Source organism: Lolium perenne, chromosome 6, assembly GCF_019359855.2.
Source record: "Lolium perenne isolate Kyuss_39 chromosome 6, Kyuss_2.0, whole genome shotgun sequence".
Lineage (NCBI taxonomy): Eukaryota > Viridiplantae > Streptophyta > Magnoliopsida > Poales > Poaceae > Lolium > Lolium perenne.
Window position 1 is genome coordinate 85,026,501 of NC_067249.2, and position 20,065 is coordinate 85,046,565.

Consider the following 20,065-nt stretch of genomic DNA (forward strand, 5'->3'; position numbering starts at 1 on the left):
CTTCGAGTACAAGCATCTTATAACAATCCTAGGCGCGAATTTCCCTAGCATGCATCTGAAGACTACACCAGAGAACTTGAGTAGATCAGTTTTCAGACTCCACTAGATCATTCCAGTACACACAGATTTTGCTCAGTTCTTGTGTTTGACAGTGCATCGACCCATCGTGCAGATTTTCTAGGAAAGACTTGTGGCGAAGCATCGTGCAAATTTTCTGGAAAGATGGGAGGAGCACACACAAGGGTCTTCAGTTTTCAGACTCCACCAGATCATTCCAGTACAAACATAAGACAAATTTGAAAATTTAAAAACCAAGACGGCGTGGCTAAAATTAAAGGGGACAATATCAAGGATTTCTGAGTTCTGACAGAAACAAAGGTCAGTAATTAATGTAAAGTACAGGTGTGTGACAGACTTACAGATGCCTACAGATGCAAACAGCAGCTGGTTAGCGACTTCACATGTTGCAGATGTCTGTGCTGAACTTCTTATTGATAATTTACCAATGAAATGACACTAAATGCAGGATAAATTGCAACTGCAATTAACAGAGTACCTCTGTATTGAAAAAGCTGATTTCAAGCGGGACCTCTTCATACACAAAAAACAACACATCCTACTCAGTACAAACATTGCTATGATACACTGTCAGTTAGTCAGAACCAGACACAACGATATGCAAAGGCAAGATATCAAACTGGAGTTACACTAAATGTGGCTGATTATATAAATATCCTTTCTCACAAAGGATCAACTTATCCAAGTCTCGGTCATTTTCTAGTGTCAAGACATTTCTGTGTTATAAGTTAGTACAATAATAACAACAATGAGGACAGTGAACAAGTTTGGCAGAAAAGAAATACATAAGTGGAAACTACAAGTTGGTATGGTAAACTACAAGCTATGGGAATGATTGATCTTACAAAATCATTGCTCTTCTTTCCAACTCCAACGGATCATTACAGCCTGCCATCTCAAATCAGCAACACTTCCATGTACAGCATCAAATTAGCCATCAATAATAACCATAGGAACGAAGCGTCCTCAAACCTTGCGATGCATATGGGACTCGAACCATTCGAAGATCTCTGCATTCTTCAGGCTGGTAAACTCATGGTACGCATACGCAACATTCAGCTCCTCCGTGACATGGCTCTCCAGCGAGAACCCCGCCGGCAAGACCTTGGCCTCCTCTGCTGCCTTCTTCCACGGCGTGCTCCTCCCATCTTTCTTCAGAAACCCCTTGTCATCCAGGAACGACTTGTGGCGAAGCACGTCCACGATCCCGTCGGCGACGGTGCGAGTCAACCCCGGAATCCTCGCGGCCAGGAACTCCCCACTCACGGCGAAGGCATCGCACTGGATCTCCCGCACGTCTACGCGCTTTGACCTCAGCTGGGCTACGCTCGCCGCCACCATCTGCGCCCTCTCGGCGTCCTTGGGCATGTGCACGAACAGCGCCGGCGGGTACCCGGCCGGGATCTCGCGCATGGCGGCGAACACGCCCTCGGCGATCATGATGGCCACGCTGCTGAACCTGACCCTGGCGGCCAGCGCGGACACGAAGTACCCGCCCGACGACGCGCCGATGGCGACGAGCGGGAGGCCGCGGAGGTCATCGGGGTGCTGGTCGTTGACCCACCATTTGATGATGGAGTCGACGGCGGCGAGCTCGCCGGATGCGTCGGCGTCTAGGGACCAGCACTGGGCGCGGCTGGACACGGCGAGGACGGCGTAGCCGCGGCGGAGCGCCTCGCGCGTGAAGCGGCGCTCCTCGGGGAGCCCCGCGCAGCGCGGGCAGCCCGGGGAGGCGTCGAAGAAGTCGGTGGCGCGGATGGTGCACCCGGGGGCGACGAACACGGCGGCGCGGGGACGGTCTGGGCCAGGCGGGAGCTGCCACAGCACCGCGTTGCCATTCTTGCGCTCGACGCGCGGGTCCAGGCGGATGGCGGCGGCCGTGGTGAGCGGCGGGGCGGGAGGGGCGCGCGGGAGGAGGAGGGCGGTGGCGAGGAGGATCAGCGCGCAGGAGGAGGCGACCAGGACGACGGGCCTGCGCGGTTGCGGGATCCTGGCGAGGAGGTTGTGCATCGTGCGCGCGCGATTAGCCTTGTGTTGCGCTAATGGGGGTTTCGGGACAGGTTCGGTTTCAGTGAGCCACTGAGTTGACCTGCCTCGACAAAGGGGAACGAATGGAAGAGGGTGGCCAACAATGTGCTTCTCATTTAGAGCATCGGGCTCTAGCGGCTATTTAGGATCAGATGGATGTAATTTTTAGTCTGAGGAAGCTTATTTTTCCAGCGGCGAGTCTAGGATGGATGGAAATTTTTGATAAATAACGACGAATTCAGACAAAATAAGATGAAATTCGTTCAAACATAGGCAAAATTTAAAGATATTTAGCATATATATGCGAGTTGGTGGAGAAGCCTCCCCTCCCATTGGTGGACAGAGCGGTGGCCGAAACGTTCGCCATTGATCGCTAGCTCTCGCTCAATGAGATTGGAGAAGAGAGGTGAATAGAGAGACGGCGTGGTGAATGCGGCCAGACGCGGTAGTTTCGCGATAGATAGAGGGCGACGCGCGTGAAAACGAGGCGATGGCATTAACTCGCCGTGTGGAAGCTACGCGTCCGGCGAAGACTGACTGGCGGCAGGCTTTTACAGCGCGTGGAAGACGATGCGACGAGGACGACGATCGGCCTTTCTCGCCGACAAGTCGGGGCCACCAGCCGCGCGGGAAGTTTTCTCGGTGTTTCCCGCGTTTTTTTTTTGTCTGGACTCCCCGAGCGCTCCCCGGGGAGGGCGGGGATGACCTGGGCTCCCCGGATAGATGAAAGCCCAAATTCGGACGAAAACGAGGATCCGGGGGCGCGACTAGGCCGTTTTCGTCCATTCGGATAAAAAAAGGCATCCTAGGGGCCTTCCCGGGGAGACGGCTGGAGATGCTCTTAGTGGGTCAAAATTCGTTCGTTTGGAAGCTTAACTCGCACCAAAATGTTGCACAACATCATGTTTAAAGCAGGTTAAAAGTTGGTCCGAGAGGAACTGCTGATTCGGCCGTTTTTCTGGAGACAGACCCAGGCGATTGCCGTGTCGTGACTGTTTTGCACGCGTTGGAAAGCGCGGGAGATGAGGTGAACCCCTTTACACTCTCCTCACCGCCCAAGCGACACTCCCACTTCCCTCCGTTTCTCCATGCCCGCCGCTCCTCCTCCCCTCCACCTGGTGGCCTCCCCACCAAGCGGAGTTGTCGGCGCAGGAAGTTTTGACGGCATGCCAAATAGACCACCTAGCAGCCGGCGGAGGCAACCTCGCAGCCGCACATAAAGCCCCTCCCCGGTATGTTCGAGGCCGAGGCCGCGGTCGACGAAGGAAGCGCCGACGGCGGTAGCCTCAGAGGTAACGGATCTGACCGGGGGATCGTCATCGCCGCCGGGAAGCGATCCAGATAGCATCGCGGCGGGCAAGGCTTCTGCGTTCGCGGATCACAGCCTCGCCAATTTGGCAGGTTTTTTCAACCTCTCCGGCGGCCGCCTCGAACAGGGCCTTCTCTTCTTACCGGGCTCCGGCGGGTCCGTCCAGGTCTAGGAGCGTTCCTCCGTCAATAGGGACACCCGATTTCTCCAAGGTAGTGTTGGAGATATGCCCAAGAGGCAATAATAAAGTGTTTATTATATATCTTTATGTTTATGATAAATGTTTGCATACCATGCTATAATTGTATTAACCGAAACATTGATACATGTGTGTTATGTAAACAACAAGGAGTCCCTAGTAAGCCTCTTGTATAACTAGCTTGTTGATTAATAGATGATCATGAACATTGGATGTTATTAATAACAAGGTTATGTCATTGCATGAATGATATAATGGACACACCCAAATAAGCGTAGCATAAGATCACGTCATTAAGTTCAATTTGCTATAAGCTTTCGATACATAGTTACCTAGTCCTTCGACCATGAGATCATGTAAATCACTTATACCGGAAGGGTACTGTAGCGATTCAACCCGGTAAGAATTGAATCTCTGTGCATAATAGTGCTAGTCCCTGGATCAATCGCTAGCACACATAGTTTAAGATGTAATACCAAGAAACAAAGGTCTTTATTACATCGCACGATCCAGTAATTACAAAGTAAACGTTACAACTTGCATAGCCCGAAGCTAGCATTATATCAGAGTTTACAACGAAACATATCAGCATGGAGTCCTTCGTCTTCATGTGCCACAGGCGAGCATGTCGAGTATAGACTCGTAACCCTAACCATCGAACCTCACTCGTTCATCGGAATATCTGCAACATAAAACATTGCAGCCACGCAGCGTCAATACATTTGGAATTGTATTGGCAAATGTCACTATTTGGTGGATATATAAATGGCGCCTAACAACTACGTGCTCATTTGGCAGGTGGAGTTTAGCATCTTTTGCGAAAAGCAATAGTTTCCCTATCTTTAATAAACAATTTTTATTTTTCAGAAACATCGTCTAGGAACATATTAGCATAACCCATGCCGTCGCAAGACGGTTAGCTTCATATGCTCCTAAACATCTACGGACATGCTAGCATAGTCCCATGTAAACACAAGACAACCTAGCTATGCATGCTCCTAAACCCATTGTTTGTCCCATCAAGTTTTATTATGAAATTGGAATGATGAGATCCTCCAAACAGTATGAGTTGAGGCATATGGATCAAGAGTGGGATTTGTCCATCCCGATGACGGATAGATATACTCTGGGCCCTCTCGGTAGAATGTCATCTGATTAGCTTGCAAGCATGTGAATGGTTCACAAGATATGATATACCACGGTACGAGTAAAGAGTACTTGTCGGAGACGAGGTTGAACGAGGTATGGAGATACCGATGATCAAACCTCGGACAAGTAAAATATCGCGTGACAAAGGGAATCGGTATCGTATGTAAATGGTTCAATCGATCACTAAGTTATCGTTGAATGTGTGGGAACCATTATGGATATCCAGATCCCGCTATTGGTTATTGATCGGAGAGGAGTCTCGACCATGTCTGCATAGTTCACGAACCGTAGGGTGACACACTTAAGGTTTGATGTCGTTTTAAGTAGATATGGAATATGGAATCGAGTTCGAATGTTTGTTCGGAGTCTCAGATGGGATCCAGGAAATCACGAGGAGGTCCGGAATGGTCCGGAGAATAAGATTCATATATAGGAAGTCACTTTCCAAGTTTGGAAATGATCCGGTGCATTTATGGAAGGCGCTAGAATGTTCTAGAACCTTCCGGATGAAATCACCATGGAAGGTGGAGTCTCGGTTGGACTCCACCAAACCCAACCAGCCAACCAAGTGGGAAGGTGGAGTCCATGGAGGACTCCACCTCCTTGGCCGGCCAAAGAAAGGGGGAAGGGGAGAGTCCATGTCCCTCTAGGTTTCGTCCATAAGGCAGTTTTTGAATTGGGGTCTTATTCGAAGACTTTGGGAAAACCCTTGGGGTTCCACCTATATAATGAGGAGGAGAGGGAGGGGGCAGCCCTAGACTTGGCCGCACCACCTAGGGCTCCCCTGGCCGGCGCCCTATCCCCCTCTCTCTCCCAAACCCTAGCACACCTCCCTCCTCATACACCTCCCACAACGCTTAGGCGAAGCCCTGCCGAAGTTCTCCACCACCACCGCCACCACGCCGTCGTGCTGGCGGGATTTCGAGGAGGATCTACTACATCCGCTGCCCGCTAGACGGGGAGAAGGACGTCGTCATCAACACCGAATGTGTGATCGAGTACGGAGGTGCTGCCCGACTGTGGCACCGTCAAGATCTTCTATGCGCTTTTGAAAGCGGCAAGTGATCGACTACAGCAACAACGAGATCTAATCTCGTAGGCTTTGGAAATCTTCGAGGGTTAGTCTCATGATCTTCTCGTTGCTACCATCTTCTAGATTGGACCTTGGCTTGTTATTCGTTCTTGCGGTAGGAAATTTTGTATTTTCTATGCTATGAATCCCATCAGTGGTATCAGAGCCGTGTATATGCATAGATTGGTTGCACGAGTAGAACACAATGGTTTTGTGGGTGTTGATGCTTTTGTTGTCTTTAGTTCGTGTACTTTGCATCTTGCGGGATGGTGGGATGATGCGTCCCGGGATAACTTTACATGACCGCGTTCATGAGACTTGCTCCACGCTCGACATGCAACTTGTATTGCATAAGTGGCTTTGCAGGTGTCTGTCTCTCTCACTATAGTGAAGATTCAATCTACTCTTTCTATTGATAACACTAGTATCACTGTTGTGGTTCGGGTTCGTAGGTAGATTGGATCTTACTCGAAAACCCTAAACCACGTAAAATATGCAAACCAAATTAGAGGCATCTAACTTGTTTTTGTAGGGTTTGGTGATGTGATATGGCCATGATATGATGATGAATATGTATGAGATGATCATTATTGTATTGTGGCAACCGGCAGGAGCCTTATGGTTGTCTTTATATTTCATGTTGTAGTATTATTTCAAAGTAGTTGTAATAGTTGCTACATATGGAGAACAACCATGAAGACGGCGCCATGGACCTTGACGCTACGCCGACGATGATGGAGATCATGCCCGTTGATGATGGAGATCATGTCCGTGCTTTGGAGATGATCAAAGGCGCCATATCATATCACATATGAATTGCATGTGATGCTAATCTTTTATGCATCTTATTTTGCTTAGATCGCGACGGTAGCATTATAAGATGATCCCTCACATTAATATCAAGATAATAAAGTGTTCTCCCCTCGTATGCACCGTTGCTACAGTTTGTCGTTTTGAAGCATCTCGTGATGATCGGATGTGATAGATTCTACGTTCACATACAACGGGTGTAAGCCATGTTGCACACACGGAGTACTTGGGTTTGCTTGACGAGCCTAGCATGTACAGACATGGCCTCAGAACACAGGAAACCGAAAGGTTGAACACGAGTCATATGGATGATATGATCAACATGTTGATGTTCACCGTTGAAGCTACATCATCTCACGTGATGATCGGTTTTGGTGTAGTGGATATGGATCGTGTACCACTTAACAACTATGAGGGATGTTGTATTAAGTGGAAGTTCATTAGTAATTAGATTAAAACATGAACTAATTATCATGAACATTGTCTGAATAGTATTTTGAATTAAATTTGTAGAATTGGCATCCGTTATCTACCATGCGCTAGTCTTATAATTGAGATAGAAATACCGTTAAGTCTGATAAACAACTTTACGAACTAGTACCGTATTGTTGAAGAATCAAGAAATGATTAAGTCCTATTGCAAACTTTTAGTAAACCTCACATTGTTGATTCAAAGAGCAATGGTTTCAATTAGTACCCAAAATCATCTTGTCTCCGTGAAACTTAAAGTTCAAATCCGTTTGAAAAGTAAGGAGCTGGAAATTTTGTTTTCAGAAATAAGCAAGGTATGAGATATATGTGATATCTAAGACCTTATTGCAAGATGATAGAATATAATCTAGTGAGACTACATAAACTCATAAGTTTTATGGGAATGTACGAAGGCTGAAGACGCCAGGCGTCCCAATCCTCCAACTAGTTGGGCACTAACGATATTCGCATATCCATGAAGTGATCGTCCTTAGTATACACCGTTGCTAAGACTCGTCGTTTCGAAGCATCTCGTGATGATCGGGCGTTATAGATTCTACGTGTGCATACAACGGGTGCAAGCCAGATTTGCACATGCGAATACTAAGGTTAAACTTTACGAGCCTAGCATGTACAGACATGGTCTTGGAAAGTCGTCATGATTTGATGGATAAAATTATGAGTGAAATTGTTCATCACATTAAAAGGTTACTAATAGTGAAATTCGGAACACTTGTCATGTGATGATTAACTTCAAGGTAAGAACCTCAAGGTTATTGGTGTTTGACCAACAAACCTAAAAGTTATTGATGTTGAAGTGTTTTCTGAGAATGAGGAAAGCTAAAAGAGAAACTACAAAATATTTTGGCAGAAAGAAAGAAAAGACTAGAAAGTCTAGCTCAGGTGTATATAGATGATATACATGTTATGAATGTATTCTTTGATTGGTCACACAATTGAATTCTTGGGTATAAGTACCATATTGGTTGGCATGAGATGTCGTACAACACAACGAAATACAAGAATACAATGGCCTAAGTGACTGATAAAGAATGTGGTAATAATGCACGTCTGGACAAAATAAAGTGTTATTATGTTTATCGTTGGCATTCTACCTAGCCCTTAGGATTTATAATAAAGAACTTAATAATTGTTATTTTGCTCTGGTCAAATGAAAACAATGAGTTGTTCAAATTATGACATTACTCCATGTACGATGGATAAGTTATTATAAATCTTAATGGTGAAACACACATACATAACACTGACGCTAATATGCCGTAAGGCAAATGATTTGAATTCCACTTATTAGTGGAACCGCCATTTAGGTCATGTTAGAAAGGAACGCATGAAGGGAGTCATTTGATTTTTGAATCGTTTGGCGCTTGCAAATCTCTTCTAAAGAGAATGACTGAAATACCGTTCATAGGCCAAGAGTTGAACGGGCAACTAACTTAGTAGAAACATACATGATGATGTATGTGGTTCACTTGGTATAGTTGTGTGCGGGAGATTCTTCTACTTCATGAAAACTTCGAACAATGAATTGAGTATATATATGTGGATATATTTATTCGATAAGGAAGAAGTTTGAAACATTTGAATGGATTCAAATAAAATTCAGCATGAAGTGGAAATCATCGTAATAGAAAAGTCAAATATCTATGATTGGATCATGGTGGAAATATTTGAATTACGATTTTTAGCGAACATCTAAGAGAGTTATAAAATTGTTCTACAACTCACGTTTCTTGGAGTATCATAGTGATGATGGAGTATCCGAGAGACGTATCCAAACCATGTTGGTTTAATGATGAGATAAAATTAATTGATGCCATTATATTTTTGTGGATTATGTTTTAGAGACTACCGCTTTTACACTAAATAGAGCATCATCATAATCCGCTGAAATGACACCATGCGAGTTATGGCATGGGTATAAACCCTTATAGTCCTTCCTTAAATTTTGGTGTGCATAGCATAAGTAAATAAGTTTACGACCAAAATCGGATGAATGTCTTTGTTGGTTATCCCAAAGAATTGATTGGGAATTCTTTCCACTATGGAGACAAAGACAAAAGTGTTTGTCGATGTTTCTTACTTATTTCCAAGAAATTGTTTCTAGCGAAGTATTTGAGTGGGAGGACAATAGAACTTGATAAGGTTGATGAACCTGAGCATGATGATCAGAGTAGCGCAGCATCAGAAATGGTTCTGGAATCGGCCACAATGATCATGGCTCCCATGTCTACAAAGTGTTATAGTCATGGAGATCAAAGTACCTATTGAACCTTGTAGATATGGTTTACTTTGTGATCAAATAAATGATTTATGGACAAAGGATTGATTTTGAACAATGAATAAACCAACTACATACAAAGAAGTTATGATGAGCCCTGACTCTGTTAAAATGGCTATGTGCCATGAAATCCAAGATAGGTGAATACGTTTTGAAAGTAAATGGATATATAAAATAGATGGACTTGGATGAAATATCCTTGAAGAAGCTCGACTTGTCAAAAAGTAGTTTACGACAAATTTCAAAGAGTTGACTACGATAAGATTAGATCTTCCGTAGCAATGCTTATAGTTTATGTGGATTATTCTAGTAATCGCTACATTTTTTTATGAGATATGCTAGTAGGATGGAAAAAAACATTACTTAACAGAAGTGTGTATTAAAGGTGTATACAAGATGCAACCAAGAGTTTTGCTGGTCCGTGGAATACTAGATAGGTATACAAACTTCAATTGGATGAAGTGAGTATCGCGGAGTTGGAATCTTCACCGGATGAAATAGTCAAAGAGTTTTTGATTTCATCAGAAACGATGAAGAAGCTTGCATTTGCAAGAAATTAAGTGGGAGCGCTGAGACATATTTGTAATACTTTATGTAGATGATACATCATTGATTATAAATAATATAATTATATAATTGATTAAAAAGGTTTCACTGAGAGTTAAATTCAATGAAAGGATATGAACTAAAACATATTTAGGTCAAGATCTATGAAGATAGATTAAAACACATAATAAGTTAAAGTTAAAGTACATAGAATGAATATTGAAGTAGTTCAATATAAAAATATTAAGAAGGTGTTCTTTTCCATGTGTAGATTTAACAAGACTTGAGTGTATTTGACACTCGATGAGTAAAAACACATGAGTGATTTTAGATCACGAATAATATGTACAAAATCAGATGTCCTGTGTTCTAAAAAGTTAGGAGCATATACCAGAATGATTCATGTGATGATCATTGGACGACAGTAAGAATATCCCTGAGTGCTTTAGAAGAACCAAAGATATATATAGTTTTATATGGGGTAATGACAAACAAATCGCTGTAAGGTGTTACACCGATATTATTTTGGTCACATATAAAATCTCAATTAGGCTAAGTGTTGATTAAAAGGTAGCACAATGAGCTAGAAGATGTCTATGCTGGATTTAGATGAGTTCTAAATATTGTGACGGATTCTACAGAAGAAGGCAGAGTATGTCATTGTTTTGACAATGATTGAGGATGTTAAGTCAAGAAGTTCTTTGAGAACTTGGTGTAGTTCCGATAGTGTCAGAACTTTGAAGCTATACTGTGTGTGATAATATTAGTGACATATTTCAGACCGCGGAATTAAGGTTCCACCAGAAGACCAAACATATTTAATGCCGACTCATTTGGAAAAAGAGTGATGCGTGAAGATGCAAATGAATTGCAAAATACATACGTTTCTGAGCATGTCAGATCCGTTGACTGAAACCTCTCCCGTGAGCAAAATATGATAAGCACCAGAAGGCCAAGGTGTTATATATTTACAAATGTAAACTAGATTATTGACTCTAGTGCAAGTGGGAGACTGTTGGAGATATGCTCAAGAGGCAATAATAAAGTGGTTATTATATATCTTTATGTTTATGATAAATGTTTTCATACCATGCTATAATTGTATTAACCGAAACATTGATACATGTGTGTTATGTAAACAACAAGGAGTCCCTAGTAAGCCTCTTGTATAACTAGCTTGTTGATTAATAGATGATCATGGTTTCGTGATCATGAACATTGGATGTTATTAATAACAAGGTTATGTCATTGCATGAATGATATAATGGACACACCCAAATAAGCGTAGCATAAGATCACGTCATTAAGTTCAATTTGCTATAAGCTTTCGATACATAGTTACCTAGTCCTTCGACCATGAGATCATGTAAATCACTTATACCGGAAGGGTACTGTAGCGATTCAACCCGGTAAGAATTGAATCTCTGTGTATAATAGTGCTAGTCCCTGGATCAATCGCTAGCACACACAGTTTAAGATGTAATACCAAGAAACAAAGGTCTTTATTACATCGCATGATCCAGTAATTACAAAGTAAACATTACAACTTGCATAGCCCGAAGCTAGCATTATATCAAAGTTTACAACGAAACATATCAGCATGGAGTCCTTCGTCTTCATGTGCCACAGGCGAGCATGTCGAGTATAGACTCGTAACCCTAACCATCGAACCTCACTCGTTCATCGGAATATCTGCAACATAAAACATTGCAGCCACGCATGGTCAATACATTTGGATTTGTATTGGCAAATGTCACTATTTGGTGGATATATAAATGGCGCCTAACAACTACGTGCTCATTTGGCAGGTGGAGTTTAGCATCTTTTGCGAAAAGCAATAGTTTCACTATCTTTTATAAACAATTTTTATTTTTCAGAAACATCGTCTAGGAACATATTAGCATAACCCATGCCGTCGCAAGACGGTTAGCTTCATATGCTCCTAAACATCTACGGACATGCTAGCATAGGCCCATGTAAACACAAGACAACCTAGCTATGCATGCTCCTAAACCCATTGTTTGTCCCATCAAGTTTTATTATGAAATTGGAATGATGAGATCCTCCAAACAGTTCCAGACTCTAGTTGCTCATAATGTCCATAACCGGGGACACGCCTAAGTACTTAGTTTGACACTCTCGAGAGGTTGTACACATTCCCCACATGACCTAGTCTTTTCTTCTTCCATGATGCGCAATTTGCTCAATGGACAGATGTCGACTAGGACAAGACCTTTCAGAAGCAATACCTCAACCACAATGGACGCGCTCCGTCCTACCAACACCTACCACCCTCTGTACATTGGGCCGAGTTCTCGCAACCTACTCAATCTAGCCAGAGCCCATATAGCATGTGGTTGTACTGGAAGCTACTAAACAGGAACACCGGGCTAATCTCTTTGTTCCTGGGTGGCCAACCTCAAGTGTGATGCACACGGTGCTGCCATCGAAATGACCCCGGTGCAACCACTCAACATAAACCAAGCATTACCACTTCCACCCAGATGATTCATTATTTTAGGTTGTTTTATTACATAAAACCATAATTTCATAATACCACATATCACATCATGAAATCCAACCACACATCTACAATAGCAACGCTAAGCATACTACAATACGGTGGCGACAAAGAATAAGGCATGGAATCATATGGCTATCCTAGATAGATTTATTGGAACAACAATATATAATTTGAAAAACTCCTACGCATACATAGCTACTGAAAATAACTACAATGTGCATACAAAAATAATAGGACGGTGTGTGACACTTGCCTCTTTGGTAACTGAAGAATTCTGCACTTCTCTCAATAAAAACTCGTATCTCTTCGTACAACTATAACATAAAATTAACACAACATAAACACACATTGAAACAACAACAACAAAATCAAGCAAGACAAACAAAGAGTTGTTATTCATTGTATTTTAGTTCCCATGAGAAATTGAAGGTATGGCTTGCAAGATATGGTTTGAGAATATGAATGATGAGCTCAATTACTTAAAAAGAGAAGTAACATCAATGACCAACAGGAAAAGACATATTGGTTATAAAGGAATAAACAAAATTGGAATGGTCCATGTGATAATAATCACATAGGTTCCACACGGTGAAAACTTAAATGCTATTAAGTTAAAGTGTGACAACACTTATCACGATAGCTCAAGTTACACAAAGGCTTGGGTATGAATCAATGGTATATTTAATTATTCAAATAACTCATTTGTAATTTGAATAGCCCAAACTTAATAAACATGATCAAATGACATGAGATTGGATAGACATGAATGGTATTCAAGATGTGGATCAAATATTCTAAAGGATGTCAAGGTTTCAACACATGTGTAGATTGTCTCCACGCCATCTGCACAAGGGAAACTCTATAAATAAGATTTGTCACAATTTACTCAAATAACTAAATTGTGGTTTCAATATTGTGAACTAGGCAATATAACTGGAATAGATATGATCTTGGACATGATGAAACATCTAAATGATTTTTGGTAAATGGGTATGCTCATATGATTCACTTTGGAAAAATGGAATTATGAGGTTAAGCTTCAACCTCAATGTTTACAAAAATGAATTATGATAATGGTTTCGATGGATATTGATGAGTAACACATATTCAAAAGAAAAAAGATATGATCAAGTAGGGTTTATGAATTGTGTCGTATGACACATGGAAGGATATTACTTCAAATCTAAAACCATATGAAGTGAATATGATCAACTAAACTAAATAGGCGTGCTACTGGATGGAGAGTTCCAATGTGATTCAGTTGCAAAAGGAATCATCTTTAAAATATTTATAGAGTTTAAGCTATGCCAGAATTACTCAAATCCTCGTGTTTGAATTTGAATAATTTCAAAAACGATTGAAGTAGCTTAGGAATTTGGTTTTACTGGTTTGGTAAAATTATTTTTAACCAATGGCAAAGGAATCATTTGATTTAAATTTGTAGAATTTGAACCATGCCGAAAATACTCAAACTTACATATTTAAATTTGAATATTCGAAAAAAATTCAAAAGTCAAATTTTATTGCACCACTGTGTTCTCCTTATTTTTGTGAGTTCAATGACATATTATTTGTTAGAATCCGAGTTTCCATACATTAGTTATGAATTTTGCAAGATTAAACATGTCGCGGTTAAATTTTGATGTTGTACGAAAAGTTGTCCGGAAAAATTTATCGGATGGAAAAACTTTCTGCACGAAAGTTGTAGATAATTTAATTATAAACTCAATTCAATGCAAGAAGAATCGTTGAGAACCGATCTCTAAATTGAGAGATATGAAATATACAGATTTTCTTACATGGATGAGGTAGCACCAAACGATCGGACTATGGTTGAACCAGTTCAGTTATCTGGAGTAATGTAGGTTTTCAGATTTAGATCTAACGTTAGGGGCAGATTTGACTTAATCTACCTCAAACTGTACATGAAAGATTTAACTAATAAGCTGCCGGCTACTTACAATGGCATGTGGCAGGTGCTGCTCGATGTGGGGAACTCGAGAGCGTGTTCATCGCGCTGGTGCTCTTCCTTCAACGGTGAGCAGAGGCGGCCGGAGTCACATGGCGCGATGGCGGCCAGGTTCATACGACGACGGTGATATCAGTGTCATTGACGAATTGTCGTTTTGCTGCGCAATAAAACAAACCAGGAGGCTCAGATGATGCGCGAGTTCACAAGAACAAGGTTGGATCAAGATTGGGCGGCGGGGCTTACAAATTTTCATCGGAATCCACGGTATACTGCGGCGGTAGGCGGGGCTCCGGCGGTGAAATTGGACGGCCTGGCGGCACCAAAATTAGGGTTTCTGAGGGCCACAAACAGAGGAGGTATGTGGGTATTTATAGGGATTTTATTTCGTGCGAAACGGATCAAAATTGAACAAGAACCGGAGATTTTCCTGGTCAGTTTTGGAGACGAACTCGTACAGTTGGTGGCCAGTGCTGGAGCTAGGGGACGACCTGGCACGTGGGGTGCAGCGAAAAAGAAAAAGAAACGAGGGGCATGCGATGCTGGCAGCTGCGCGGCTTGGGTCGCTCGCGCGCGTGCATGTGCGCGCATGCTAGTTGGCTGAAGCAAGGCTTGGCTTAATATTTTTTTCTTCTTCTTCTCTCCTAGTAATAGATTTGGATCTTTAAATTAGCATAAATAAATCAAGAAAAATTTGTAAATCTTTTTGTACTGCACCTGAACATCATGGAATACTATTTCCGTCTAAATAGAAATACAAAGATATATTTTTATGCGTTTGGCCTAATAGCATATTAGGAAAATTAAAGACATACTTTGGATTTTAAGAAATCAGGTAATTAAGATATTTTCCAAAAATTAAAACCTTTCGCTGGTTTTATTTCAACATGGATTTTGATATTGTAGTCGAAAACGACTCAAATGACTTTTCTAAAGATAATATTGGTCAAAACCAATTTTCAATGAAAATGTTATTATAAATATAAAGTTTTATATGGCTACTTAGGCATTGATATTTCAAAATAAGGTTTGGGCTTTTTTTCTCTAAATAAAATCTTATATGATTTCAAAACCATAAAATATAAATCGGTTTGGTTTAGAAATACATTGGAAACAAATCTTTGTGAAAACTTAATTAGGGAAAGGTTTTCAAACAAAATTAAAAAGTTTTAATTCCTTGTGAAATTTCAACAAAGACAAACAATTCAATCAACTAAATTTATTTATTTTTACATTCCAAAATTTGGAAAATTTTGGGATGTTACAGGTACTTTGATTACATCAAACGCCACTGCGTAAATGGGTGGTTATAAAGGTGGGATTAAGTATTCGGAAAGTATGAGTTGAGGCATATGGATCAAGAGTGGGATTTGTCCATCCCGATGACGGATAGATATACTCTGGGCCCTCTCGGTGGAATGTCTTCTGATTAGCTTGCAAGCATGTGAATGGTTCACAAGAGATGATATACCACGGTACGAGTAAAAAGTACTTGTCGGGGACGAGGTTGAAAGAGGTATGGAGATACCGATGATCAAACCTCGGGCAAGTAAAATATCGCGTGACAAAGGGAATCGGTATCGTATGTAAATGGTTCTCGATCACTAAGTTATTGTTGAATGTGTGGGAACTATTATGGATCTCTGATGTCTACGGGTGCTTCTATTCTTGTAGACAGTGTTGGGCCTCCAAGAGCAGAGGTTTGTAGAACAACAGCAAGTTTCCCTTAAGTGGATCACCCAAGGTTTATCGAACTAAGGGAGGAAGAGGTCAAAGATATCCCTCTCATGCAACCCTGCAACCACAAAGCAAGAAGTCTCTTGTGTCCCCAACACACCTAATAGGTGCACTAGTTCGGCGAAGAGATAGTGAAATACAGGTGGTATGAATAAGTATGAGCAGTAGCAACGGCACCAGAAAAGTGCTTTGTCAGTCAGATCGGCGTGTGGTTGATGGTGGTGATATTCCAGGAAATACAGATGCAGTAAAACAGTAAACAAGCAGCGATAGCAGTATTTAGGAACAAGGCCTAGGGATTATACTTTCACTAGTGGACACTCTCAACATTGATCACATAACAGAATAAATAGATAGATGCTAGACTCTACACTCTCTTGTTGGATGATGAACACCACTAACTGTGTAGGATTACACGAACCCTCAATGCCGGAGTTAACAAGCTCCACAATATTCGATATTCATGTTTAAGTAACCTTAGAGTGCATGACAGATCAACATAACCAAACCAAGTACTAACATAGCATGCACACTGTCACCTTCACGCTACGAAAGGAGGCATAGATCACATCAATACCATCATAGCAATAGTTAACTTCATAATCTACAAGAGATCACAATCATAGCCTACGCCAAGTACTACACGATGCACACACTGTCACCATTACACCGTGCAGGAGGAATAAACTACTTTAATAACATCACTAGAGTAGCACATAGATGAATTGTGATACAAAACACATTGCAATCATAAAGGGATATAAATAAGCACTTCACTATGCCATTCATAACAGTGAATAAGTATTCTGTGAAATATAGCCTAAGAGACCCACACGGTGCACACACTGTCACCTTTACACACGTGGGACAAGGAGTCTCCGGAGATCACATAAGTAAAACTCACTTGACTAGCACAATGACATCTAGATTACAAGCATCATCATATGAATCTCAATCATGTAAGGCAGCTCATGAGATTATTGTATTGAAGTACATAGGAGAGAGATGAACCACATAGCTACCGGTACAGCCCCGAGCCTCGATGGAGAACTACTCCCTCCTCATGGGAGACAGCAGCGGTGATGAAGATGGCGGTGGTGTCGATGGAGGAGCCTTCCGGGGGCACTTCCCCGTCCCGGTAGCGTGCCGGAACAGAGACTCCTGTCCCCCAGATCTTGGCTTCGCGATGGCGGCGGCTCTGGATGGTTTTCTCGTACCGTGGCTTTTCCGTATCGAAGATTTAGGTCAGGGATCTTTTTATAGGCGAAGAGGCGGAGTCGGAGGGTCGACGAGGCGGTGACACACTAGGGGGGCGCGGCCAAGTCCTGGGCCGCGCCACCCTGGCGTCTGGTGGCCCAGTGGCCCCCCTCTGGCCTCTCTCGGGTGTTCTGGAAGCTTCATGCAATCCTAAGATGCTGGGCGTTGATTTCGTCCGATTCCGAGAATATTTCCTTACTAGGATTTCTGAAACCAAAAACAGAAAACAAGAACAGCTGGCCCTTCGGCATCTCGTCAATAGGTTAGTTCCGGAAAACGCATAAATATGACATAAAGTATGCATAAAACATGTAGATATCATCAATAATGTGGCATGGAACATAAGAAATTATCAATACGTCGGAGACGTATCAGCATCCCCAAGCTTAGTTTCTGCTCGTCCCGAGCAGGTAAACGATAACAAAGATAATTTCTGGAGTGACATGCCATCATAACCTTGATCATACTATTGTAAACATATGAGATGAATGCAGCGATCCAAAACAATGGTAAATGACATGAGTAAACAAATGAATCATATAGCAAAGACTTTTCATGAATAGTACTTTCAAGACAAGCATCAATAAGCTTTGAATAAGAGTTAACTCATAAAGCAATAAATTCATAGTAAAGGCATTGAAGCAACACAAAGGAAGATTAAGTTTCAGCGGTTGCTTTCAACTTGTAACATGTATATCTCATGGATAGTTGTCAACATAAAGTAGTATGATGAATGCAAATATGCAAGTATGTAAGAATCAATGCACAGTTAACACAAGTGTTTGCTTCTTGAGGTGGGAGGAAATAGGTGAACTGACTCAACATAAAAGTAAAAGAATGGTCCTTCAAAGAGGAAAGCATCGATTGCTATATTTGTGCTAGAGCTTTTATTTTGAAAACATAAAGAGAGTATAAAAGTAAAATTTTGAGAGGTGTTTGTTGTTGTCAACGAATGGTAGTGGGCACTCTAACCCCCTTGCCAGACAAATCTTCAAAGAGCGGCTCCCATTTTATTTTATTTTTGGTTGGCACTCCTTCCAACCTTTCTTTCACAAACCATGGCTAACTGAATCCTCGGGTGCCTGCCAATAATCTCATACCATGAAGGAGTGCCTTTTTATTTTAGTTTTATTATGATGACACTCCTCCCCACCTTTGCTTTCTCAAGCCATGGCTAACCGAATCCTTCGGGTGCCGTCCAACAATCACATACCATGGAGGAGTGTCTATTTTTGTTAATTAATTTGGGACTGGGAATCCCATTGCCAGCTCTTTTTGCAAAATTATTGGATAAGCGGATGAAGCCACTAGTCCATTGGTGAAAGTTGCCCAACAAGATTGAAAGATAAACACCACATACTTCCTCATGAGCTACAAAACATTGACACAAATCAGAGGTAATAAATTTTGAATTGTTTAAAGGTAGCACTCAAGCAATTTACTTTGGAATGGCGGAGAAATACCATGTAGTAGGTAGGTATGGTGGACACAAATGGCATAGTTATTGGCTCAAGGATTTGGATGCACGAGAAGTGATCCTTCTCAATACAAGGCTTAGGCTAGAAAGGTTATTTGAAGCAAACACAAGCATGAACCGGTACAACCAAACTCACATAAAAACATATTGCAAGCTTTATAAGACTCTACACTGTCATCCTTATTGCTCAAACCTTACTAGAAAATATCTAGACTTTAGAGAGACCAATCGTGCAAACCAAATTGCAACAAGCTCTACAGTATTTCTTCACTAATAGGTGCAAAGTATATTATGCAAGAGCTTAATCATGAGCACAGCAATTGCCAAGTATCACATTGTTCAAGATATCATACCAATTACTACATGTAGCATTTCCCGTTTCCAACCATATAACAATTAACGAAGCAGTTTCAACCTTCGCCATGAAAATTAAAAGCTAAGAACACATGTGTTCATACGAACCAGCGGAGTGTGTCTCTCTCCCACACAAGCATTTATTCAAACAAAAAAAAAAACAAAAAACAAACAAACGCTCCAAGTAAAGTACATAAGATGTGATGGAATAAAAATATAGTTTCACTAGAGGAACCTGATAATGTTGTCGATGAAGAAGGGGATGCCTTGGGAATCCCCAAGCTTAGACGCTTGAGTCTTCTTGAAATATGCAGGGGTGAACCACCGGGGCATCCCCAAGCTTAGAGCTTTCACTCTCCTTGATCATATTGTATCATCTCCCTCTCTTGATCCTTGAAAACTTCCTCCACACCAAACTCAAAACAACTCATTAGAGGGTTAGTGCACAATTAAAATTTACATGTTCAGAGGTGACATAATCATTCTTAACACTTCTGGACATTGCACAAAGCTACTGGAAGTCAATGGAACAAAGAAATCCATCCAACACAGCAAAAGAGGCAATGCAAAATAAAAGGCAGTATCTGTCAAAACAGAACAGTCCGCAAAGACGAATTTTATTGAGGCACCAGACTTGCTCAAATGAAAATGCTCAAATTTAATGAAAGTTGCGTACACATCTGAGGATCACTCACGTAAATTGGCATAAATTTCTGAGTTACCTACAGAGAATTAGGCCCAGATTCGTGACAGCAAGAAATTTGTTTCTGCGCAGTAATCCAAATC

General features: G+C 41.7%; 1 protein-coding gene and 1 long non-coding RNA gene across 4 annotated transcripts; both read right to left on the reverse strand.

The window, feature by feature from the left end:
- Window positions 1-690: 690 nt before the first annotated feature.
- LOC127307869 (uncharacterized) lies at window positions 691-2,204 on the reverse strand. The gene has a single exon (XM_051338642.2). The coding sequence runs from the start codon at window positions 2,086-2,088 to the stop codon at window positions 1,045-1,047; it is 1,044 nt and encodes a 347-aa protein (XP_051194602.1). The 5' UTR covers window positions 2,089-2,204; the 3' UTR covers window positions 691-1,044.
- Window positions 2,205-11,432: 9,228 nt separating this feature from the next.
- LOC127307871 (uncharacterized) lies at window positions 11,433-14,975 on the reverse strand. Of its 3 annotated transcripts, XR_007855943.2 has the most exons (5): window positions 14,701-14,975; window positions 14,447-14,614; window positions 14,285-14,336; window positions 12,739-12,799; window positions 11,433-11,653 (listed from the first exon to the last, which is right to left on the reverse strand). It is a non-coding gene; the product is annotated as an uncharacterized lncRNA (long non-coding RNA). The 3 variants fall into 3 exon arrangements; XR_007855944.2 differs by lacking the exon at window positions 14,285-14,336 and having other exon boundaries at window positions 14,701-14,973; XR_007855941.2 differs by lacking the exons at window positions 11,433-11,653; window positions 12,739-12,799; window positions 14,285-14,336 and adding an exon at window positions 12,965-13,328 and having other exon boundaries at window positions 14,701-14,971.
- Between the last annotated feature and the right edge of the window lie 5,090 nt (window positions 14,976-20,065).

Bases quoted from the DNA above. Each gene is read 5' to 3' on its own strand.
- LOC127307869 (XM_051338642.2), bottom strand. From the start codon at position 2,088: ATGCACAACCTCCTCGCCAGGATCCCGCAACCGCGCAGGCCCGTCGTC.